Genomic DNA, 27,047 nt, shown 5'->3' with positions numbered 1-27,047 from the left:
AACTATTATTTTATAAAAATTAATACATTTAAACAAAATACTATAAGGCAGAAAAATATTGCAGTGGGCAGCATCACAGCCCAGAGACTCCATGTTCAATCATAAGTTTCAGTTAATCTCAGAGAAAGGGTTCCATTTTATAACCCTTAACAGTTTACAAAGTGATTTTGGAAGATGAATTAAAAATACTACATATGTAATACCATTTGGTGCAATTTTAATCCAGCCACAGAACTATGATTATGATTCAAATTACACAATTTCATTGTGTATTTTTAAGTCTAGTGAACTTGGTGGGGGGAAAAGGCTGCCTAGATTACTACAATGGTCGACTATCTGACTGGCATTTAGTCTTACCTCTTCCAGCTGACTGTGGACATGCTGAACAATCAGATCAATAGCCACCATGTTCCCACCCCCTAAGAAGAGAAAATATACATAATCAGTGTGTTTGTGATTTAGTGGTGTGTTTACTTTTTTGTTCAATATATACTGTATATATAATACAAGTAATATATTAATACAAGTTGTATAGCAAGTTAGAAATGTTATGAAAGTTTTGAAAATGTGCATAAAGCTGAGTTTCCTGATATAACTTCTCTTACAATTTCAATCAAATAAGATCCAAATTCACATTTTAACTTGCATTTTTATGTAATTTCTACAAATCTGAACGGTGATAAACCTTGAGCACTCACCTCGAGGCACAACAATATCTGCTAGTCTCATGGTTGGTTCTATATATTGTTCAAAGGCAGGCTTTACAAATTTGTTGTACTGTTTTATAACTCCTTCAATTTCTCTGCCTCTCTCGGAGATGTCCCTCCTAAGCCTCCGTACTAGCCGTATGTCAGAATCGGTATCCACAAATATTTTCATGTCCAACAACTGGAACATAAAAATGCATAGTACAATAAGGCACTTACAAAAATATATATTTATTCACTTTTGGTCAACCAACCATAAGCATATGATGCACTGGATTTACACTATATGGGCAAAAATATGTGACAACCTAACCAAACACAGCCATAAGTGCTGGTTGAGGCTTCCAAACATTTTGGTTCTAATAATTACCACACTTTTAGGATTCTACTAGATTTTCGAACAAATTATACCCATTCAGTTACAAAAGCTATAATTTAGGCAATGATGTTGGGCAAGGGGGTATGACCTATATTTATTTTATGCAGTCATACGAGAAAAAGAAAAGTACAAAGCTTTTTCTGATCATGCTCTCATTAACAAAAAGTTTATGCGCTAAAAGGCCTTAATGTCACATGGTATAACTCTTGGGGTTTTCTTTATATTGCTGAGTATTTAACAGATTGACCTTTGTGCAGACCCCCACTCCGGGGAAAATTGGCAACTATCCTGCTGGCTCTCCATTCATATAGAATACTTAATAGAATAATTATTATTATAATAATAATTATAATTTCTAATTGTTTGGAGACGTTAGCAAACCTTTCTCAGATTGATAACAAGCAACAATTGGTTCTCTGAGGTCTTTCTTCTTGTCATGATGTAGACACATGAAGACACTTCAAAACACCAAACTGCCAAACATTCTGCTTTGATAAAGGTAGTCACACCACACTTTTGTATTGCACTGTACTGTATTTTTTGGTTGAATGTGCTGTTTTATTCTATATGCAACAACCTATACTTAACAAATAAAATAATTCTGTGACATACCTTCAACAACTCCTTATCTGCAAAGGACATGATCCCTTCAAATATAATAACACTGGCACCATACACAGTTTTCTAGAAAAAGTAAAAAAATTACAGCACAGTGAATAGTGTCAGTGTGTTATTAGAAAATTCATTTCAGTTACATGAAATAATTAGATAAGAAGAAAAAAAATACAGGTAAGCTCTGAGACATGGTTAAGGATAGCATGCTATTTATAGAAATAAACAGAAAAATGTGGGTATGATGTACTTACCCACTCTTTCTGACGGCCATGTGTGGTGAAGTCATACACTGGGATCTTCACACTCTTGCCACGTTTAAGTTTCTGGAGTGTGTAGACAAGCAGGTCAAAGTCAAATGCATCTGGGTGGTCAAAGTTATAGTCATTGCTTGCAGCCAGCAACTGCTCTTCATCTGAAAGGACCTAATCAGATCACAAAACAATACGATCAGGACACAGAAGAAATTAATTAAATACCAATTGAATTCATGGTTTATGACTTCAGTCAGTGTGTCAGTAATTCTAAACTTTAAATAAGATCATATATAAAAAAAAAAACACGTATAAGTGAGTTAAGACATCTAACTGGTTAAGGCCTATATTTTCCTATACACACTCTCTCATTACATTATTAGAACAACATAATAGCTACCCCTTAAAACAAAAGGGCTCAAATTAAGTTTCAAAACAGAGTGCAAAGCATTCTAGAGACATTGTGCAGCTGCACTTTAAAAAAAAGAGATGCAGCCCCAAACTTGTATGGAACGTCTACCATGCTTCACTGTTGCCTGCAGACACTCATCCATGTACTGCTCTGTAGCCCTTTGGCAAGCTAAACAAAATTTGTTAATTTTCCATCAGTCCAGAGCACATGCTGGCATTGTTTTCTATATCAGTTTTTGTGCTTTTTAGCCTGATGTCTTCCATGAAAAACACTTCTCATAAGACATTGGATGTAGCAAGACCACAGCATGTCAGGTCAGTCCACATCTGCTCTGCCACCACAGGGCTGTGTACTGAGCCCATTCCTCGATTCCCTCTTCACTCACGAATGCAGGCCTGTGCATGGATCTAATTCCATAATCAAGGGAAGAGATACAGCAGGCCGCGTCGTGTGCCGACAAAAACCTTCTCCTTAACACCAGCAAAACAATGGAGCTCATCATGGACTTTAGGCGAGAGAGAAGAGGCACACATGCCCCCACCACATCAACGAGCTGCCAGTTGAACGTGTCTCCAGCTTCCCGGGTATCCACATATCAGACCACAAACACATCCAGTCTGGTCAAGAAAGTTCACCAGCACCTTTTCTTAATTAGGACACTGAAGAAACCTCGCCTGTATTCAGCTATCCTTTTATCTCCGTGTGACTGTGAGCCTCCTGATCAACTGTGTCACAGTCTGGTATGGGATCTGCACAGTTGCAAACCTCAAGGCACTGCAACACTTAGAGAAAACCGCCCAGCACATCACAGGAATTTTACCTCCAGCTATTGAAAACGTCCAAAGAAAACGCTGTCTGCGTTGAAATCATAGCATTCTTTAAGACTCCTCTCCTCCTTACCATATATTGACTGTCCCCTTCTCTCCTGGAGGCACTTAAGGAGCCTCAGGAAAAAACCAGTACTGAGGAACAGCTTTTTCCAAAGAGCTGTCACGTTACTGAACTCTGCCTCTCAGTGACCACACACCCCTGTATGTCATGGATCATAGCACCCAACCTTTATATCTTGTATATCCATAGCTATATATCCATAGCATATTAATCTGTACATTATCCTGTTCATACTATAAATACTGTAATCATACTGTATATACTGTACATCCTGAACTTGCTGCTTATTGCACTTTTGTTGCCTTGTACATGTACAAGTGTAATAATAAACTTGAATCTAATCTAATTTCCCGGGACTGTAGATAGGTATAACAGGGGCTCACTAGAGTCTGACAGGTCTGAGCTGATGGCAGCAAAGGACACCTTTCATCTTCTTTACAAGGGAACATTAGTATGATGCATCTTTCATCTGCTCCATTAGGTTTCCTTGGCCAAGCAGTGTGTGTATGGTCCTCAACACCTATATGTTTGTGACTCTGAAGAAGAGCTTGGGCAACATATCTGGAAACACATGGTTGACTTGAAATATCTGCATTTGAGAGACCATGCTAATGCAGGAAGGTAACCTTGTTGCTGTGCTCAGAATTGCTATTGTGTTTTTTTTTTCTTTTTTTTTTTTTTTTAAGTAAATGGTCTTTGACAATCTCACCATGTTAGTAGACCATGGCTGTTCCTCACCCAGTTTTATTCTGCCTACACAGTTGTTTGTTTCCCAGCAGACTATTACCCAAAGCATCACAATACTTCTGTTACAACACACAGTACATCAGAGCGCTCATGTTGTCCATACCCAAAAGCACCTAACTTGGGCATGTGAGCATCATAAATGAACCACGGAGCAGTTGAGGATGGTGTCTAGTCTGATGAATCGCATTTTCTTTTATATCATGTGGATGGCCTAATGCATGCCTATTTCTTGCCAGTGGAAAAGATGGCAGCAAGATGCGTTATGGAAAGAAGGAAAGCTAGCAGAAGCAGTCATGTGCATGGTCATGTAGAAGTTATTTTGACATGTACCACCTTCCAAGTATACAGGGATCTGCAAAATCTTAGACAGGTGGTCTTATCTATACATTTCACTGGGTAATGCTTCTGTACTCTTCTCTTTAACAGTTTCCAAAAAGTCAGCCCTGAAATGGAACTGGCTTTTGTTCTGACAGTAAGCATATGACACCACAGGAAAGAACTCTGGCAACAAGAAACTGATAGAATAAACCTGCTACACACTTTTAAAGACTCAAGAGTATAGAACGAAAAGCCTGCTCTGTCCCGAAGTCATCCAGAGTTGGAGCAATTTCTATACTATTAGGAAAAGAGCTGTGGCATGCAATGTAACTGACTTGTACAGAGCTTCAGTAGACTGGGTCTGATTAAATGGGGCAATTATTAATGGACCTCTGGATTGGCATCTGGGAGTCAAAACAGTTAAAGGAAAAAACAAAACAAAAACAAATGGCTTGCTAGTACTGTACAAAATACTCTCCTCATTCCACCCCACACTTCCTTCACATTGTTATGCTGCAGCTTATGTTCAAGCTTGTTACTCTAAACTTTCTTTTTAAGGATAATGGGCTTTAACAGAAGAAGACTGTTGGAGTTTGTAAGAAATTACAAATTGTACCCAGATTCCACTTCTAAGTTACATATCGGAAAGAGCTCATTCCTAAAAAGGCTTAAGAATCATAATACGTTTAGAACTCTAAATGAATAAATTTGATTAAATTAAAAAGGGTATACATGGCCGCGATTACCATTTAAATTGATAATTTGCATGATAAGGAAGCATGGGGGGAAGTCGTGGCCTAATGGTTAGAGAGTCTGTCTCCTAACCCTAAGGTTGTGGATTCGAGTCTCGGGCCGGCCATGACTGAGGTGCCCTTGAGCAAGGCACCAAACCCCCCCCAACTGCTCCCCAGGTGCCGCAGCATAAATGGCTGCCCACTGCTCCGGGTGCGTGTTCACGGTGTGTGTGTGTTCACTGCTGTGTGTGCACACTTTGGATGGGTTAAACGCAGAGAACAAATTATAAGTATGGGTCACCATACTTAGCCGTATGTCAGAAGAAAAAAAAAACAGCAAAAAAAACGGTAACATTAAGCCAAGGTGTACGTGACCATGATTGACGTTTAAGACATCCGGCTAGACAACAATGTGTGACCCAGCCATTTGGGAGACACTCATTTTTACACTCAATACACAATCAAAGCAAAACCTCACTTAAACTACAAAGAGGAAAAACTATAAAATGCTTGAGCAGGATTTGTCCTGGGTTCTTCTTGACTCCAATGAACCCAAAGGTCTTCATGTATTTTATCACTGCTATGTTGGCACATACGACTTCATTAAGATCTTCACCCTCATCCTTTTATTTTCTTACAAATCCCACTATTGTCAGCCAAGAACAGAAATCTAAGGCTATAGTGAGTACAGGCTCACATAATCTGGATAGATAAAGTCAGGAAAAATCTGCCTCTTCTTTTTCTAATGTTCACATTTTATATTTAGATGCATGTTTGTATAGTTATGGACATATAAAAGGGGTGTAAAATAAACAGAATTAAACTTTGTTGGTACCTTGATATAATAAGTCTTAATAAAATAAGCTTAATAAGACAGCAAATATGAGCAATTTCTTACTTTGGTGTTTTAGGTTTCTGTCTTCAACCAATTAAAACATTAAACATTACACAAGTACCAGAACGATAGTGCTAGATTATTATAAAATGAAAAACAGCATTCTTAGAACATGCATTTTTTTTAGAGGAGAGTGCATGCTTGATTAATTTTAAATGTGTATTTACATTTTATGATATGTTTAAGCAGTACTGTATGATGAATTGCTTTAGTATATAGTCATTTGAACATATTGAATGATGTGCAGTACTGATTCAAGAGCCTTTTCCTGGGTGTTACAGATATACACATGTATGTAGCTATGGATGTTTATAGTTATAAGTGTATATTTCTAAACAATTGTAGTCAAGATTAACTATTAGCCAAGAATACATGCTACAATATTTTATATGAATAGATGCAATAGAGCCTTAACACCACAATATCTCACTTTGTAAAAGGAATCCATTGCCAGGAGCACAACCCATGGAACATCCAAAGCTTCAATTATCTTCCGGGCTACTGTTGTTTTACCAGAAGCACTTCCTCCGCAAAGACCTGTGGGCAGATTCAGATGAAAGTTCAACAAATTTGTTGAACTCTGACGTTCTTAATTTAATCATAAGATAAGGATAAATAAAAAACTAAGATATTGGAATTTTAGAGTAACTGTACATGTTGAAGAGAGAGACTGCTTGAGAATGTATTAGATCCTAAGCATATCTTATTTATTAATTTTACACTTTCATTTCTACATCTGATTCAGACAAATCTAGTACACAACCACAGTCTTAAAACTACTCACCAATAACAAATGCTTCTTTGGACTGTGTGCCATGTTCATTGTACCAGGGTGGACGACCAGCTGTGTAGATCGTTCGTTTGCTTGTGCGAAGCAACGGGGGTTCTGATTTGCACTGACTGGTGGTACGTTTGCGTGGTGAAAGTGCTGTGTTGACAGATGGGAGAAGCCTGTCCAGAGAGCCTTCACCTCCCCCACTATGAAGCCAAAGATAAGACAGACAAACTTGTTACAACCACTTCCTATTTCTTTCTCTTAATGAACTTTTGTCAAACAGTTGTCATTCAAATTAAAATAATTTAAGAGACGGTTGTATGAGAGGTGCAGCAGGATTTTGAACAGCATTCTGAATCATGACAAATGCCTAGCGATGCCGCCAGTGTACATACACCCAATTTTATAGATGTAGCGCTGTGCAACCCCTTTGTTACCTCCACTAAAACTTTCCCTACTGCATCACAGGGATGATTTTTGATGTGGCCTCCTACAATGGCAAAATGAATGTAGTGGAAAGACTGTGGAAAGACTGCATCAATTTTGCAAACCCTGAAGATGATAATGTCTACAGTCCAGCTAGTATTTCATCCTTTTCAACAAGTGCCTGTAGGAGGGGTGACCATGAGAGCCAAGAAGTGACATGTTTATACCACTCCTATCTTGTCTTTTAGATACACTGGAAAAGGGCCTGACCAGGTGGACTGGGGCTGCATCTGTGCAGTGACATATCAAATTGTGAATCAGCAATGTTCACCTCCATAATATTGCCATCACACTTATATCTGCTTTTTGTGAGGCAGACAGTGATGTTTTTAAATGAGCTAAATTAATAGAAAAATAAATACCAGAACTACATAAGGCTTAGTATTTGGTTGTATGTCACTTTTTTTCAATAACTGCACTTTGTGCTGCTTATTTTGCATGCTGAATTGGGTTAACTACTTTTTCTACCTGGTTAATTAGTTTGTTGTGTTGCCAGTGTGTTTGGGGTCAATCCATCCTTCTCCCCAGACACTTCCTCCAGCTCTTTCGGGGGAATACCGAGGAGTTCCCAGGACAGCCGAGAGACATAGTCCCTCCAGCGTGTCCTAGGTCTTCCCCAGGGCCTCCTCCCGGTTGGGTTGGACATGCCCGGAACACCTCCTTAGGGAGGTGTCCAGGAGGCATCCGGAACAGATGCCCGACCCACCTCAGCTGACTCCTCTCGATGAGGAAACTCATTTCGGCCGCATGTATCCGGGATTTTGTCCTTTCAGTCATGACCCAAAGCTCATGACCATAGGTGAGGGTAGGAACATATGATTGAGTGGTAAATAGCTCCCTTTTCTCTCTCCTCCTGATTCTGTCTTTTTTCAATGTGTGATTGTGTGTGGGGGGGTCGACCTGCTCAGTCTAGTGGCTCGCCCCCACTCCGTCACTTCCTGTGTTTGAATTGTTTGCCGCGCGCCGGTCGCATTTGTTTGTTGGCTAAGTATTTTAGTTCTTAGTTCTGAGCACCTGAGCAAACTCATAGAAAATAACCAGAACAACCCCAGGTTTTTATTTAGCACAGTGGCTAGATTAACAAAAAAACAGAAATGTGAACACACTATTTCATCACAGTTCAGTTGTGAGGATATTATGAGATTCTTCGCTGATAAAATTAAAAGCATCACGAACAAAATAGGTGATGTTCAACATGTGAGAGCAGCTTGTGACTCCGTCTCACCTAAAGTGCTACACTCACAGCTACAGTGCTTTACAAGTACAGGACATGAAGAGTTAGATAAGCTTATTACTACAGCTAAATCAACAACTTGTTCACTAGACCCCATCCCAACTAAATTACAAAAAGAAGTGTTATATAAAGCTGGTGAGCCTCTTCTTAATATTATTGTCGGGACCCTGGCAGAGGTGGCTTGGAGACAGACCCGTACGCAGGATAGCTTCAAATGAAAGGGGTTTAATACAATAGGAAGACAAACATAAACCACAACACACAGGGAATACACACTATAATCAATGAAGCCGCGCTGCCTAATGCAACGCGGCTCACATATATAGCGACACGGACAATCACACACAAAGGGAAACAGGTGTGATGACCAGGGAGGAGCAGACGTGGACGGGGCAATCACGTGACACAAACAAACAACAAACGCACATGGCACCAAGTCTGCGCTGATCCGTAACGGATCCGCGCTAATCCCTAACAATTATTAACTCCTCGCTATCTTTAGGTTACGTCCCTAAATCTTTCAAGTTGGCAGTTATTAGGCCCCTCATTAAGAAACCTAATTTGGATCCTAATGAACTATCAAATTACAGACCTATTTTACATCTTCCGTTTATGTCTAAAATACTAGAAAAGGTTGTGTCTGTTCAACTGAGCTCCTTCTTACAGGAGAACAATATCTTTGAAGAGTTTTTCAGGTTTCAGGCCCCATCATAGCACAGAAACAGCACTTGTTAAAGTTACAAATTACTTCTTCTTAGCTTCGGACCAAGACTGTGTGTCACTATTAGTTCTACTTGACCTTAGTGCTGCATTCGACACTATATCACAACATTCTCCTAGATCGCTTACACAGGTATTCATGGACAGGCTTTAAGTTGGTTTAAATCCTACTTGTCAGACCGATACCATTTTGTAGAATTAAATGGTGAATCCTCCAGCTTATTGCCAGTTAATTACGGGGTCCCACAAGGATCAGTCCTTGGACCCCTGCTCTTCTCGATATACATGCTTCCATTAGGGAACAACATTAGAAGACATGGGATTAATTTCCATTGTTATGCTGACGATACACAGTTATATAGCTCATCAAAACCAGATGAAATAGCTGAATTGTCCAAATTAACTACTGAGTTAGAGAGATAAAAGACTGGATGAGCTGTAATTTTCTGTTATTAAACTCTGATAAGACAGAAATACTACTTATAGGTCCAAAAACCAGTTCACAGAAGCTCTCACAAGTTAACTTCCATTTAGAGGGATGTACTGTTACTAGTAGCTCAACAGTGAAAGACCCTGGTGTTGTATTAGACAGCAACTTGTCCTTTGAAAATCATATCACCCATACTACAAAAACAGCCTTCTTCCACCTTAGAAATATTGCCTAGCTAAGAAACATCCTGTCTGTATCTGATGCTGAGAAGCTAGTTCATGCATTCATGACCTCTAGACTGGACTACTGTAATGCATTACTAGGTGGTTGTCCTGCATCTTTAATAAATAGGTTACAGTTAGTCTAAAATGCAGCTGCTAGAGTTCTCACTAGGACAAGAAAGTATCACCATGTAACCCCAATTTTATCATCTCTACACTGGCTACCTGTTAAGGTTTAAAATTGATTACAAACTGCAGCTATTTACATACAAGGCTCTTAATGGTTTAGCTCCCATATATCTAACTAGTCTTCTAACATGTTACAATCCTTCACGCTCTCTGAGATCACAAAACTCAGGACTTCTGGTAGTTCCCAGAATATCAATGTCTACTAAAGGTGGTAGAGCGTTTTCATATTTAGCTCCCAAACTTTGGAATAGTCTTCCTGTTAGTGTTCGGGGCTCAGACACACTTTCCCAGTTTAAATGTAGATTAAAAACTCATCTCTTTAGTCAGGCGTACACATAATACATCCCACAATACTGTGCACTATTATATCAGAATTGCAAATTTTATAAACAGCAGATATGTTAATCCCTCTCCATTGCTTCTCTCTTCTACCCATCCCGAGGCATCCAGAAATTATACCAGCCCTGATCGTCTTCCGTGTGATGAAGATTTTGGACCACTGAGATGAGGCCGACCCAGCAAACCCTGAGGCATCCAGAGATCTACCAGCTACACTTAGATTCTGCTACACTAAAAAGATGTGAATTTGTTAGACTGTATATTTATAATCACATCCTCCAGTGTCACCCATATGAGGATGGGTTCCCCTTGAGTCTGGTTCCTCTCAAGGTTTCTTCCTTACCATCTAAGGGAGTTTTTCCTTGCCACTGCTGCCTGAGTCACCTCAGACTTGCTAATTGGGGATATATACATACACATTGTGAACTAAATCTATCTAATATTAATCTGAATCTGAATTTTGTATTCTATTAATCTTTCTATTATTCTTATAATAACCCTTTGTTCTATGTTTATGTTCTGTAAAGCTGCTTTGAGACAATGTCAATTGTAAAAAGCGCTATACAAATAAACTTGAATTGAATTGAAATAGAGAATTTCTACACCACAACAGACCGGTATATCGACTGCATCACTGCAGAAGATACTCCCGCTCCATCCTTCCCTCACTTGTGAACAAGACCCCAAGATACTTAAACTCCTCCACTTGAGGCAAGAACTCTCCACCAACCTGAAGGGGACACGCCACCCTTTTCCGGCTGAGAACCATGGCCTCGGATTTGGAGGTGCTGATTCTCATCCCTGCCACTTCACACTCGGCTGCAAACCATCCCAGTGCACGCTGAAGGCCCTTATGTGAGGAAGCCAACAGGACAACATCAAACCGACTCCCTCCGGCCCTCGACTGCACCTAGAAATCCTGTCCATATAAATAATGAACAGGACCGGTGACAAAGGGCAGCCCTGCCGGAGTCCAACATGCCGGAGTCCAACATGCACTGGGAACAAGTCTGACTTACTACCGGCAATGTGAACCAAACTACTGCTTCGGGCATATAGAAACCAGACAGCCCTTAGCAAAGGACCCCGGACCCCATACTCCCAGATCACCCCCCACAGGTCGCCACAAGGGACACAGTCGAATGCCTTCTCCAGATCCACAAAGCACATGAGGACTGGTTGGGCAAACTCCCATGATCCCTCTAGCAAACTGGTGAGGGTATAGAGATGGTCCAGTGTTCCATGGCCAGGACGAAACCTACATTGTTCCTCCTGAATCCGAGGTTCGACTATCGGCTGAATTCTCCTCTCCAGTACTCTGGCATAGACTTTTCCGGGGAGGCAAAGGAGTGTGATCCCCCTATAGCTGGAACACACTCTCCGGTCCCCCTTCTTAAACAGAGGGACCACCACCCCAGGGTCTGCCAGGGTCCACTAAGGGTGTTTGGGGTCCACTATCTCAATTCATTGTATTATTCATTACTGTGGTAAAAGTAAATATTGCTTCCAGAACTTTTGTGCCTAGTCTCGGTAATTAATTGTAAGTTCTCATTTGGCCTTCTGATGCGAGTTGTTTGCATCTTGTTGTATGGCTTTTGTTAATATTATGTGGATGGCCAGGTGTGTGTGAAGAGATGGCACCAGATTCCAGTATGGAAAGGTGGCATGCCAGCAGATGCTGTGATGTTCTATTCAATGTTTTGCTCAGAAACCCTGTGTCTTGGCATTCATATGAATATTACTTTGAAATGTAACACCTAAATAAACATATATGGGCCACACTACATGGTGTATACTGAAAATATTCCACACTTCCTGTTTGTGCAGGAAGACGCCCAATGTATCACCAGGACCGGAAAAAAATGTCATAAGGGAGCTATGAAGTCCAGGTCCTTGCTGTTGGCTTGTGTATGTGATGATGGTTCATTATTTAGCATAAACTTTGTCTGATACACTGTGACCAGTAAATAGGGAAAATCACTCATTATTTACACACAATCACTAATCAGGAAAAAAAAAACAACAAAAAATATACAATCCCAAATAGGTTGCTAACTGACTCACTTCACAAGACAGACAAGTTTGCCACATGTCATACAGATAAGTGAACATTGAGACCCCAAAATAACAACAAAATGTCACATGGGCACTAAAGCCTCCCTAGACACCAGTACACTTTGGCATGCACAGTAAAATCTGAATAATGTGCATTATCAATCATGTGGCCTTTTTGTCCATGAAGAGGGGTGCCAGTTTAATGGTTTTTACACTACACTGAACCTGCTTTGCAACAACACTGCTGGTTGAAAAAGCTAGTTAAAATGTCCCTAAACATATTCTATGAAAAACAAAAAAGTTTATGTAAAAATAGTATATATGTACATTGTACACAAACAATCTGTTAGAATATTATTTATGCATAAAGTGCATTATATAGGCATGATGATAAATCGATGAAAAATACTTTTAAAGTGTCTCAGAGCTATTACTGCCTCTTCAGACAGACACATCTTACTACCTTTTGAACCACTTTCACTGATATAATTAGTACTGTAGTTAACGAATGGCTTATTATACAATATGTATATCAGATATTTCTATTTTTACAGGGACGTTTGATAAACTTACACAAAGTGGCCCAGAAAATGTCTGTTTTGCACCAGGAAACATGCATAAAGTATTGGCAAACATTTATGCACTGATTAGAGACTGTTATAACATGACAGAACCGCCTTAAAAAGGCGGTTCGTGCTCAAAAACTGCTGCTAATGGTGGCCCAACCAATTATTAGGTTTAGGGGCAAGCACTTTTTCACACAGGGCCATGTAGGTTTGGATTTTGTTTTCCCTTAATAATACAAACCTTTATTTAAAAACTGCTTGTTGTGTTTACTTGTGTTATCTTTGACTAATATTTAAATTTGTTTGATGATCTGAAACATTAAAGTGTGACAAACGTGCAAAAACCTAACATGGATCTATTACAATGAGTCATGAGTAATTTAATTTGAAAGAGGCCATCTAGGATGGCTAATTCAATGGGAGCTTTTGATGAAAGTACTAATTCAAAAGCACTAGTGCTTTTAAGAAAATACCTAGAGGATCAAAGGAAAAATACTAACTCTGTAGTCTTCTCACTCCGTGCAAGCGTGTGTTTCTGCTCAATTTTAAGTATGGATTGCCATTATTCCTCCTGTTTTGTTTGTTAAAAAAGTCACTATTTGCTTTCTTTCTAGAAAGAACTTTTCATTAGTGATGGCGAAGTCAAGCTTTCTTGAAGCAGTGAAGCTTTCAACCCAATTGTATCGGAAAAAGGTTCATTACTCGAAGCTTTTCAAATCAGAGCTCGATGAGGACCTCTGCTGGTGAAAGTGCTATCACATGTTCCACAACCAAACAACGTATTAATTTTAGAAGCAAAAATTAATGGATTGACAAATTAAGGATAGATTAATAAATAAATGAATCAATATATTAAATACAATAATGTATGTTCTTATTGTATTTCTATAATTTACTATTTTACTTTTAATTATGCACAATGTACTTTGTTTGAATTTAACTTTTTGTACTATTTGTATGCAGCACAGCTGCAAATGCTTTGGTAATACAAATGTAAAGTTTTTCTTAATTAAATAATAATTAATTTCTTAAATAATTAAAACTGAAGCAAGTGAATAAAATTAAAAGTAGGCTTTAACCTTGGCTGTTGGCTACATCTTGGACAGATGATTTGGCACTGTAATGCTTTGCACGAAAATGCCTCAACCTGAATGATGTATTATTAATGTGCTTGCTAAAGCACATTCTTATTCTCTTGCATACTTCTTCTTCTTCCGGACACTTTTTCAGCACGTAACTTGTCCCGCGTAACTTCTCCTGCAGCTTTTGTCCAAGACCCAGGGATGTGGTGTCAAATCGACCGGCTCATTGAGGAGAGGTGTACTATGATTTTTATAAGCGATCGGATTTCTGGAATTCCTGGTAAGGAAGCTCAAAGGGTGTTTTTTTTCCCCATAGACTTGAATGGGGAATTCTTAATTCCCTCTGTAGATGTGCTAACATTCAACAGAGGGCAGCAGACACCAGTGAATTGGACATGTCATATATCAAAACACTCTTATTCTCTTTTACTCATTATCAGTATTATTATTATTATTATTATTATTATTATTCCGGACACTTTTTCGGCGCGTAACTTGTCCCGCAGCTTTTGTCCTAGACCCATGGATGAGGTGTCAAATTGACCGGCTCATTGAGGAGGTGTGCTATGTCTTTTATAAGCGATCGGAATTCCCGAATTCCCAGTATGGAAGCTCAAAGGGGTGTTTTTTCCCCCATAGACTTGAATGGGGAATTCTTAAAATCTCTCTGTTGATGTGCCAACATCCAAAAGAGGGCAGCAGACACCAGTGAATCTGTCAGATCACACAAGGTTGGAAGTAAAGATCTAATAAAGGTCTTTAAAGCTTGTTGCTATATTTCACAGTTGTTAGAATTGGTGAGCTTCCAGTTTCATTTCATATATATAGATCATGGGATCGCCCCTTTTTTCATGATTTTCGTTTGCATGATTTTCGTTTGATTCGTTAGGCCCTGGACTACAAATCTGACGCCTCAGTGTAGTTTTATAAGCCTCCTAGGAGAAGTGAGAGCCGAAACAAAGGACGGAAGTGAACTGCTGTTTACAGTTTTCGGTCAGAAATGTAATATTTGTGAGGCGAGCGTTTTGGATTAAAGCATTTTGGATTAAAATGCTTACATATTCCAGTTCCTTAGACTCTTAGGGATTTTTTACAAGCCTTTATTTTGGAAAATATTACCCCAGTGAAGAAAGGGAAGCGTTTAAAGGTAAGTAAACAACTGGACTAGCGCCGCCTAGTTCAGGTGACTATCAACTTGGATTAAATTAGTATGATGTCTATAAATCATATTATGCTTTGTGTGTTGGCTTAATAAAATCCTGAGAGTCTAAGCTTTCAAACAATATAACATTTAACCGTGTATTTAGAGGATTTAATGCTTAAAACTAGTGGTGGTTTGCCGTGGACGGTGGTCACATATGTTGTTGTTTCTGCCATTTGTATAACTTTTTGTTGTTTTCAACTATCAGTGTAGTTTTAAGAATTTTTTATTTCACTTTAAACTAATGTCCTTTTAAGAGCAGCAACGGGTCTTTTAAGAGCCACCCATTAATTCAAATTAAGCGCATTTTTTCTTGGTCTCCTCACATTACATAATTATTTTTTAAACATATGACACATGAATCTCACAAAGAATGATAAGAATGACTTTAATATAATAAAGCTTGGGTACTGTTAGACTCGCCGTTCTTCACATTAGTGAATTAATACATAAAGCCACAAAAGCTTTCTTGTGTTCCTGAATGGAGTAGGGGATAGCAATTCTGTTTAGCACGTAAGAGTTTCGCGGATCGAATCCACCCTTGGACAGTATTTTTTCTAACACTTTATAATAAAGGTTCATTAGTTGACATTAGTTACCACATTACTTAACATGAACTAATAATGAACTGCACATCTACAGCATTTATTCATTTTGTTCATGTTAATTTCAGCATTTACTAATAAATTAACACAGTGTTAACATTACTTAATATACTGTGAACTAACATGAACAAAGAATAAACTTTATTTTAACAAAGATTACTACATACAATAATTTATTGCTCAAGGTTAGTAAATGCTAGTTAATACATTAAATTTGAATTAATGAACCTTATTGTAACGGGATTACATTTTTTCCCCAGTAAAATCTCTGATTGATGCTTTTGTTCAAGATCTTCATGGCGCTTGTTTCAGGAAAAGATAAATGGATTTTCAGGTGTGCTCTTTTGTTGCAGGTGAGAAACTACTCTGCAAATATAACCATAATAACTGTGCAGCCATACCCTAGCAACCATGTAGTGCACCTTACGAACCATATTGCAATATAAAGAAGCCATATCTCAGTTACACAACATAAAGCACTCAACCTGATGAGGGGAACTGACGTCACGTGTAGCCCCGCCCCCAAAATAAGCGAAATCAAAAATTTAGCACAACATGCACATGTGACATATCAAAACACTCAGCACGATGAGGGGAACTTGCCATGTGCAAGCACATTCACATTTTCTTTAGGAAATGTACCGTTCTAGTTATTATTAATGTGCTTGCTAAAGCACATTCTTATTCTCTTGCATACTTATTATTATTCTTCTTCTTCCGGACACTTTTTCGGCGCGTAACTTGTCCCGCAGCTTTTGTCCTAGACCCATAAATGAGGTGTCAAAACGACCGGCTCACTGAGGAGAGGTGTGCTATCTATTTTGTAAGCGATCAGAATTCCAGAATTCCCAGTATGGAAGTTCAAAGGGGTGTTTTTTCCCCATAGACTTGAATGGGGAATCTCTCTGTAGATGTGCTAACATCCAAAAGAGGGCAGCAGACACCAGTGAATCTGTCAGATCACACAACGTTGGAAGTACAGAACTAGGACGGAAGTACATTTTTCGGTCAGAAACGCGTTTTGGATTAAAGCGTTTTGGATTAAAAGGCTTACATATTCCAGTTCCTTAGACTCTTGGGGATTTTTTACAAGCATTTGTTTTGGAAAATATTACCCCAGTGAAGAAAGGTAAGCGCCGCCAATTTCCAGTGACTATCAACTTGAATTAAATTAGTATGATGGCTATAAATCATATTATGCTTTGTGTGTGGGCTTAATAAAATCCTGAGAGTCTAAGCTTTCAAACACTATAACATTTAACCGTGTATTTAATGCTTAAACCTAGTGCTGGGGTGCCTTGGACAGCACGGCGGTCACATAAGTTGTTGTTTCTGGCATTTGTATAACGTTTTGTTGTTTTCAACTATCAGTGTAGTTTTTATAATTTTTTATTTCACTTTAAACTAATGTCCTTTTAAGAGCAGCAACGGCTCTTTTAAGAGCCACCCATTAATTCAAATTAAGCGCATTTTTTCATTGTCTCCTCACATTACATAATTTTTTTTGGCATTATATGACATGTATATCACAAAGAATGATAAGAATGACTAATATAATAAAGCTTGGGTACTATTAGACGCGCCATTCTTCACATTAGTGAATTAATACATAAAACCGCAAAGGCTTTCTCGTGTTCCTAGATGGCGTAGTGGATAGCGAATCTGTTTAGCATGCAGAGATTTGGGGTTCGAATCCACCATTGGACAGTTGTTTTTTCTAAAACTTTATAATAAAGGTTCATTAGTTACCATGAACTAATAATGAACTGCACTTCTACAGCATTTATTCATTTTGTTCATGTTAATTTCAACATTTACTAATACATTATTAACACCGTGTTAACATTACTTAATATACTGTGAACTAACATGAACAAAGAATAAACTTTATTTTAACAAAGATTACTAAATACAATAATTTATTACTCATGGTCAGTAAATGTTAGTTAATTCATTACATTTGAACTAATGATCCTTATTGTAATGTGATTATATTTTTTCCCAGTAGTTAATATACTGTGAACTAACATGAACAAAGAATAAACTTTATTTTAACAAAGATTACTAAATACAATAATTTATTGCTCATGGTTAGTAAATGTTAGTTAATACATTACATTTGAACTAATGATCCTTATTGTAACGTGATTATATTTTTTTCCCAGTAAAATCTCTGATTGATGCTTTAGTTCAAGATCTTCATGGCACTTGTTTCAGGAAAAGATAAATGGATTTTCAGGTGTGCTCTTTTGTTGCAGTTGAGAAACTAGTCTGCAAATATAACCATAGTAACTGTGCAGCCATACCCTAGCAACCATGTAGTGCACCTTACAAACCATATTGCAATATAAAGAAGCCATATCTCAGTTACACAACATAAAACACTCAGCATGATGAGGGGAACTGACGTCACGTGTAGCCCCGCCCCCAAATTAAGCGAAATCAAAAATTTAGCACAACATGGACATGTCATATATCAAAACACTCAGCACGATGAGGGGAACTGACGTCACGTGCAAGCACATTCACATTTTCTTTAGGAAATGTACTGCTCTAGTTATTATTCTGCTTCTTCTTCCGGACACTTTTTCGTGCACGTAACTTGTCCCGCAGCTTTTGTCCTAGACCCATAAATGAGGTGTCAAATCGACCGGCTCATTGAGCAGAGGTGTACTATGAATTTTATAAGCGATCCGACCAACGATGTTCGCACAGCTGATGAAAAAGCGGCCAAAAAAGTCCCATAGAAATGAATGGGAAATTCCTAAAATTCAAGCGAAATCAAAAATTTCATGTGACATATCATAACACACAGCACGATGAGGGGAACTTGCCACGTGCAAGCACATTCACATTTTCTTTAGGAAATGTACCATTCTAGTTATTTTTATCATTATTATTATTATTATTGGCCAGCTGCTGGGAGCAAATCAAACACTGGACCTAAAAACAGATTAAGGATAGACCTTGTCTCAAAAGTATAAAGTGTGAACCATTTAAAAAAGATCATGCGGTGCACAAAAAGCTTTTCTTGCATTCCTTTTCCTTTTTCAACTTATTACTGCTATCCAATAAATATATATGACAAAATATACAACATTAAATGTTACACTGAATTGTATAATTGCCCAATGATGAGTGAAGTTATAAATATAGGCTTCACAACAAAACCATATATATCCACCTTATTGGGCAAAATCAAATAAAAGTGTTCCCACATTTCAGAACGCGATCTTTTTGTAACAGGTTCCATTGACAACTCGCAACAATAAGCTCTCCTAAACTCGCTATACAGTAATAGATTCCATGTAATACTCCAATACAACACACGAGGGCGCACCGCACACAATTTTAAACCTTTGAATCAGATACTAAAGCAGTCACATGGGTGTGTGTGAAATGAAGCTTCGGACGTCATTGGTCACGTGATTTTGCCAGAACGAATCAAGCTTCGATACAAAGCTTCAATGAAAATCGGTTAATTTTTTTGACACACGCCTCGGAGCTTCGGTGTCACTGGAAACATCATAACTTTTCATTACTTTTCTTTTCTTGTGTCACTGGTGTCTCTTCATGACGTTCAATACGAGAACATGTAAATACTGCTTGGAGGCCTTCAAGCCCGATTTAAAAGCAAGTTTATTCATTGACTTGGGGCACATGTATATAAGCACTTGCAGATAAAAAATAAAATTGTTGTCAAAGCTCATTTGTTTTGTGAAGGTGTGTATCAGTACAGGTCAAATTTCTGAACCCCTCAGAGTAACATCTAAAACAAAGGAGGTGTTACAGGCTTTTGTGTATGAGCAAAGCTACAAATAATGCCCATTAACTAAGACAACGTTTCAGAGAGTGCTGGAAATAGCAGTCTTGATCGAGACAGCAGCTCATGAAGGACACCAACTCAACAGATCAATGATGGTGCTGACTGTAAAGACCAAGGCTGTAAACAAGGGGTGTCAAACTCAAATTCACAGTGGGCCAAAATATAAAACTGAGATAGTCACAGGCCAAGCTGAATATTTATTGAAAAATTAACTGCAATTAACTGATATGTAATGTTCAACCTTTTTCATATGGAAACAAACTTTAGTTTTGCTTAAACACAGGATTTGGAACAACTCCTGATTACTTTCCCAAGTCAATAACTCCTGAGCTAAACGCTGTTACTACACAAAACGCGGCTGTAGCTGCCTCTCTACATTACTACGATAGAAAAGAGGTGTTATTTGTGTAGTGACAGCGTTTAGCTCAGGAGTTATTGACTCGGGAAACTCCAATCTATGAATATGCGCCAACTTCTTGCTCCTTCAGTTCTCTACAGCGCTGGAAAGCTGATCCTATATTAACACGTCCTACTTCTTGCCTTATCGCAAGCCTTTCTTCACTTTCATTCTTTGTTTTTGTCCTCCATGTCAACGCTTTCTGCTAATGTCACACATGCGCAACTGAACACTCTCTCTGCCCATATTGACAAGCCCCGCCCCTTTCTGCTCATTGGCTACACGTTTGTTTTGATTTTTGTTTATTATCAGCCCGACTCAGTTTTCTGAAGCATTTCTCAAAAATCGGAGACCCTGCCTTTAACGACTGTCAGCAGAGAATGAGGGGTGCTTGCTGTTCGTGACTACGCATCAAAACAGTGGCAAGGCATTCTGGAATTTGTAGTATTAGCGGAGCATGCGGCTAGCCAGCTGTAATGCACATTTGATATGATCTCACAGGCCAAATATAATTAGAGTTTGACACCCCTGGTGTAAACAAAGGCAGATGATAAGGAAAGAAAAAATCATAATGATAATGACTGTTGGTACAAAGACAAAAATTGTAACATGTGGGATAAAAATCCAGAACAATTATATTTGTAAGGAGCAGTTTACCTTACCAAATTTTTCAAGCAAAATTTTTACAATCAATCATCAACCCAATAACACCATCAAGTGTCACACTGCCAAGATTGTTTCTATGACAAACAATTATGGGAGATTTACACCCAATCATAGTGGATTCCTTGAACACCTTGCTTTATAAAACACCATGTCAAACTGATGCATGGATGCGGAGAAACCACGGGGAGACGGAGAGGGAGCAGCGCACAGCGCAGGAGAAGGAGATCAGAGCACAGAATAAAGACTTGTCTCTTTTCAATGGGGCATGCACCGACGTTATCTGATATGTTCACTGAAATCCTGCAAGAAAGTGCCTCAAATAAGAATAGGTAGGCTATTTATTCTGTCCTGACTTAGGCTACTATGTGACTATCAGATTGTAGCTATATTTCTGCTAGATATTTTTTAAATTCGACAATTTTAATTTATGCACTGGCCCTATTTAAATACACTCTCTCAAATCTTTCTCAAATGTCAGGCAGGCAACAAGCTCAACCACTCAACAGCTAGATGGTTATCTGTCTGAAGTCCCCATCCCCAGAAGCAATAACCCTCTTGTCTACTGGAAAAATAATCACAGACGCTTTCCTGACCTGGTAAAGTTGGCACGCAAGTACTTGTCTGCTCCATGCACAAGCACTGACAGCGAGAGACTGTTCAGTGCAGCATCCCATGTACTCAATGAGAAGAAGAACAGACTTAACTGTGATAAAGCAGAGAAGCTACTCTTCATAAAGAAAAACCTGCCACTTTACCTCAAGAAGTAGAATGGGCTTGTCTAGTGTTTAAATATTTATTATCCACTTTGCACATCTGCAATTCTTGGTGCATTTGTTGTTGTTAAAGTTCTACAGTTAACATATGGGCTATGGCAGTCTTTGTTTTGATACACTATTATGTTGTAGGCCTACAGTGAAAATATTGTTGTATCTTTAAGCAGTTGCACTTGTTATGAATGCACTTTGTTTTTATGAAAGAACATTTCATTTTACAACCTTTCAGCAGGCCAGATGGCTTGTACATTATTATTTAATATACACTTACACTATACACTTACACTATACACTATGCAATTTAGTTAAACATTTAAGTTTGAATTTTAATTTTTTATCCTGTGCATTGTTGCAATGTGCTATAAATATTTTCATAATTTGTAATTGATTTATTCTTTGAAACTTTAATATTAATTTATGCAATTGAAATGCCTTGATTTTAGTAAGGTTGGTACACAGTCATAGCCATAAATGCAATGGTAATAATAATTGGTATAATTTCTTTCGGTGTTTCGGTTTTCGGCCTTGCTTTCCTCTTTTTCGGTTTTCACTTTCGGCCAAGAATTTTCATTTCGGTGCATCCCTAATATAAACTCCTCAATCAAGCATAGCTGAGTCATTGCTTGAACTTGCATGAATCTTTATTGATGACAATTATGATGTTAGCAGCAGAATCAATTCAGAAGTCTACAAAAATATTCTGCATGTCATTATGCATGAAAACGATGACCTAAAACACACTTCCAATACAGAAAAGGAATAAAGAAAAAAAAAATTAAGATTATCTGAACAAATCAGGTCATTTATCAGAAAAACTGAGCATGCATTTCACCTTCTAAGGAGGTGAGAAACCCCTGAAAACCAAAAAACTGAAACAAGCTGCAGTCCAAGCTAGGAAAAGACCACTGCAACAGGAAAAAAACTGCAACAATTGGGATTGTCAGGGGGACACTAGATTACTGTAGCTTTTTGCAAGGTACCAAATAGTTTGTTATTATATGCATGAGGTTGATCTATACTTACATAGGTACTAATTTGAGTATGAGCATGGGAATGGCTTGCTTCCTACCTGGATGGTCGCTTATATTGGGTAACTAATATTTGCTCCTCTTTGTTTCTCCTTATACGTATCTTCATATGGGTTCATTTACCACTGCTATACTGATGACGCTCAGAGTATATTCTCCTTCCCGACGTCAGATACCACAGCTTCTGCTCGGATGTCACCATGTCTGGCAGACATTTTGTAAATGAAGGCTCAACAGTTGACACTTAATACCAGCAAAACTGAGCTACTGGTCATCCCTGGTGAATCATCTCCAGGTCAGGATCTTGCAATATAATTACAGTACACAGCAATCTTATCTCCCCGCTTCGACTACAGCTCGCAACCTTGGGGTAACCATGGACAATCAACTGTCCTTTACCTTGCATGTAGATAATGTGACACACTCATGTTGGTTTCTTCTTTTAAAACATCAGAAGATTCCACCTTTTCTATCCACACAGGCTGCTCAAGTGCCATTCAGTCTCTTGTCTTTTCGAGATTGGACTACACCCCACTGCTGAACTCCCTCCATTAGCCTCTGGTAGCTACACGCATCAGATTCAAAACACTGATGCTTGCCTACAAATCAAAAAATGAACCAGCACCCTCTTAGATCAAAGCTCTCAACACTCCTTGCATTGCACCATGCTCACTCAGATCTTCTAGTACCGCTCAACTGGTCCCACCAGCTCTCATTCCTGAAATTATTTTTTTTCCTGTTTGTTTTTAATTAATAAATAAATATTTTGTATGTGTACTATATTTCCTCCAAACAGAGGTTTAGACTCATGGTATCCATTGTCTATGATTTAGTGAACCAATATTGATATATTCATTGACAGACTTTAAAGCACATTTGTATGTTGCTCTGGATAAAAGCATCTGGCATGCTGTGAATGTAAATATGTAAATGGGCAACACATTTTTGGGAACTTATTATCTCCCAACAAAGTTTACTCATGGTATCATTAGTCATGGAACTAGCCAGCCAGTATTTATGGATTGGAACAATTTTGTATATAAAATCACATCAAGTAATCTGATAAATGACAAATGTAAATGATAAACGTGTGTATGTATAGGGTTAGGGTTAGCCTATAACAAGGTAAAAGTTTGGCCAATTATTGTGGTAAGAAGACAAGGCAGATGTAGCCAAAGTGAAAACCAAACAATCAAAAATGTGAACCATAGTCAAGTGTGAGTCATTCATGAAACAGAGAGAAACAAAGAAACTAAGTAACTCAGGCTTACCTGCTGTCTGCCCTTAAAGCCCAGCAACCTGAGATCCTGGCTCCAGAAAAGCCTGACAGTGTGTTCATGGTGAGCAAGCAAGAGAAAAAAGCTTATATATCAGCTTGAATAATGCTTATATCTCAGCTTGCCGCCCTGAAGCCAGCATGTACACAAAGACGGTAACATACAAACATATGTTTACAAAGCTAAACACATTACATGCCCTCTGGTAAGCAAATATGCGGGGCCAAGCGAGAGAGTGTGAAAAAGAAACTAAGACAGATAGAAGAAGAGAAAGAAGAGAGAAGAGAGCAAGTGAAAGTGAGAGAATGAGGAGAGAAATAAATATAATAGAAACAAAACATTGATTTAAACATTTGTTTTGCTCATTTTTGATAATGTAATGGAGAATTCTACAGAAATGAAAATGCGTCAGAGCTGCTGCTGTCTGTGTCTCACTGTCTCCATCTCTCCCCTCCCCCCTGGACTCGCCTGTCTACGTAAGAGGATATAAGCTCTCTTGATAGATTCTATTGGCAGTGGTATTAATAGCTCCAGGTTGGAGCCCTCCTACCGTCAGTAGCACACAGCACCTTACACAGGCCTCTATCACAAGGCATCTGGCAATGGCACTTGGTATAGCAACGAAGAGACTCCTGTTACTGTCTGCTGCTTCTCACAAATTAAGGTTAGAGAAAATGTGAGAGAAAAAATAGAAACAAAAATTTGCTTTTTTGTAACAGCTACAGAAATAATATGAAAAAATCAAGTTGCTTCATAATGCAGACCAGAAATAATAAATACAAACATAAGTACAAAGGAAAAAAAAACCAATAGATTGGCTGTCACATATCTATTGTGACAAACCTGTAATAACCACACCCTCACCCAATCAACCAACAGATTTTTTTTTGGACAGTGCCTGCATAGCCACCCACAAAATTAAAATCAGAAGCATCTTTCACAAACTAACCACAAACACCAAGAGGAAACTTCACTGGACAATCTGAATGCTTATAGATAAACAAAAATTGGTGGTATGTGAAAATGCTCATTTTATATTACATGGCTCTGAGATGTCAGAACTGTATAAAATGTGCTTATACATGTATGATTTTCCACTAAATACATTTGATATAATTTAAAATATTTGTTTGGTTTTAAATATTGTAACAATTTATATAGACATTCCAACTAGTTATAGTGGCTGCTAGATGGGGTTAGCCATATGTGTCATGAAATGACTAGTTGGTTTTTTTTGTTTGTTTGTGTTGTTTTTAAACAGATTCCGATACTATGAAAGTTAGAAAAAAAAATTATGGCAAGATGAATGTGGGCTGTTATCAGAAAATACTGGCAGACAATTTGCATTCTACAGCACGAAAGCTGCGCATGGAGTGCTACAGGTAAAAAAATAATAATAAAAAAAAAAGGTAAGCCTGGAAGCTCCTTTTGCACAGAGGGTACAGATGCAGTTCCCAGTGTATTTCATGGATTGTTTTGTCAGTCACCATTTTTGTGATTAGGCTTAGGACTGCACCATACTCTATTCTCTGAGTGAAAAGGGTTGAACCAAGATACCGACTCTCTGTTACATGCGAGTACTCTAAAATTTTATTTTGCATGAAGGGGCCCCCTAGCTCTGCTCAATCCTGCAACAAGAGATTGTTTGTATGTGTGCATTCACATAGGGCCTGTAATATGTTTAGATTGTGTGAACTATCTTTCCTTTCTTTCCCTATTTTTTCTATTATTTTCATTTCATGAGCTTACCTGAATAAGGGTTTAAGTAAACTCAGTTGGGAACTCAGGCTAGTGGTCATTTGTGCAATGTAATATTTACATTCAATTATTTTTTTTCTTTCCTTTTCTTAGATAATAATACATAGAAATTTTTCAACTTTGTAAATAGTTGCATAGTTCAAGGTAGGGAACTATCCCTATACTATACAGCTTCAAGGTATGTGTGCATAGTTCAAGGTAGGGTTTAAGTGGTTTAAATGCCCTGGTAGTAGACATTTCCTCCTTACCCATCATGACTGGTTTCCCAACACACATCTAGGGAAATACTAAACAACCAAATTCAGGCATTATCCTAGCACCTCAGGTAACTTTCCGGTCTCCATTTTTGTTCACTCTGTACACCACATTCTTTCAGTACAACTCTGAAGCAAGCCACCTGCAATTTTCATACAATTCTGCAGTGGTGAGGTGTATTATGGCTGCACAGGTGTCTACTGCATAACTTGTTTGAGTCAGTGAGGAACAGGAGGTCAATGAACAAACTGCTCTCCATCATGGACAACCATTCTCAGCCACTACAGATTTGTTGTCACAGAGAACACTACAGAAGGTCATTCTAATCAGCAATAACATTGTACAACAGTTAACCTGTATGCGAGACAGGCGGCAACACTTTCATATTGCACTACTACAACCATTAACATTAGATTCTCAAGATTCTTGATATTCATTATATATTGCCAGTTTACATGTGTAGTGTGATATAATATTGATGTAACTATAGTTAATTCTTCAAGAGTTTTTCCATATCTGCATTAGTAATTTTAATGTAACTTTTATTTACATAAATGAATTTTATTCTATATTTAATGTTCCATCTTAGTTTTATAGTGTGTGTGTGTCTGTGTATTTCACCAATGTTATTGCGGACAATGTCATTCTTAATTTAAAAAAAGGCTTGTAGTTCAACTGCTAATTAAAATTAAAAGCATTAACGATAAAAAAAAATGAACGTGCAGCAACATTGAGGTTCATTTTCATATAGATTCTATTGCTGAATGTTTGGGTATTTCAAATATATGTACTGGCTAAAACTACAATGGAAATAAGAGGTAAAAACTTTATCCAAAAGTGTTTTAATGTACCTTGAAGATCGCACTGTTGTTTTTTCCCCGAACTCCATCGCTGACAATCTTCCTGGTCTGCGCACGGATAGGTCTTTTTGGCTTCAGTCGGCGTCACTTTGTCGCGGTGCTTCCTGAGATATGTAGTTCCAGCAGCCCTATTATGTGCGCTTTATTATGTCATGCGCACTACAACTCCCAAGCGTTTTGTTTTTTACTTAACTACGCCTTCTCTTTTACTTCGGGAAGTGGCCATACTCAGAACATGGAGATGACAAAAGTTGTAAACAAATGTATAATCAACTGAATGTAGAACACAGACTTTAGTCAACAATGTTTTATTAAACATTTGCAGTTTACTAATGGTCACTCAATACAATGTTAG

At 38.2% G+C, this 27,047-nt stretch overlaps 1 protein-coding gene across 4 annotated transcripts in view; it reads right to left on the bottom strand.

Annotated features, from left to right (window-relative positions):
- Positions 1 to 26,835, bottom strand: part of uckl1b (uridine-cytidine kinase 1-like 1b) — a 39,202-nt gene extending 12,367 nt beyond the window's left edge. For 3 of the 4 annotated variants that reach the window (XM_027144824.2, XM_027144822.2, XM_027144823.2), the window contains exons 1-7: positions 26,684 to 26,835; positions 6,734 to 6,927; positions 6,380 to 6,486; positions 1,953 to 2,123; positions 1,699 to 1,770; positions 699 to 888; positions 358 to 419 (exon numbers count right to left, since the gene is read on the bottom strand). In XM_027144824.2, the coding sequence (XP_027000625.1) occupies positions 358 to 419; positions 699 to 888; positions 1,699 to 1,770; positions 1,953 to 2,123; positions 6,380 to 6,486; positions 6,734 to 6,927; positions 26,684 to 26,721 (834 nt within the window). In that variant the 5' untranslated portion in view covers positions 26,722 to 26,835. Of the gene's footprint in view, positions 1 to 357; positions 420 to 698; positions 889 to 1,698; positions 1,771 to 1,952; positions 2,124 to 6,379; positions 6,487 to 6,733; positions 6,928 to 23,813; positions 23,897 to 26,683 lie in introns of those variants that run through there. The other variant, XM_027144821.2, reaches the window with a different exon arrangement.
- Between the last annotated feature and the right edge of the window lie 212 nt (positions 26,836 to 27,047).

Source organism: Tachysurus fulvidraco, chromosome 23 (genome assembly GCF_022655615.1).
Source record: "Tachysurus fulvidraco isolate hzauxx_2018 chromosome 23, HZAU_PFXX_2.0, whole genome shotgun sequence".
Taxonomy (NCBI): domain Eukaryota; kingdom Metazoa; phylum Chordata; class Actinopteri; order Siluriformes; family Bagridae; genus Tachysurus; species Tachysurus fulvidraco.
The sequence above is the reverse complement of the archived record's forward strand: the minus strand, read 5'-3'. Positions and strand labels throughout refer to the sequence as shown.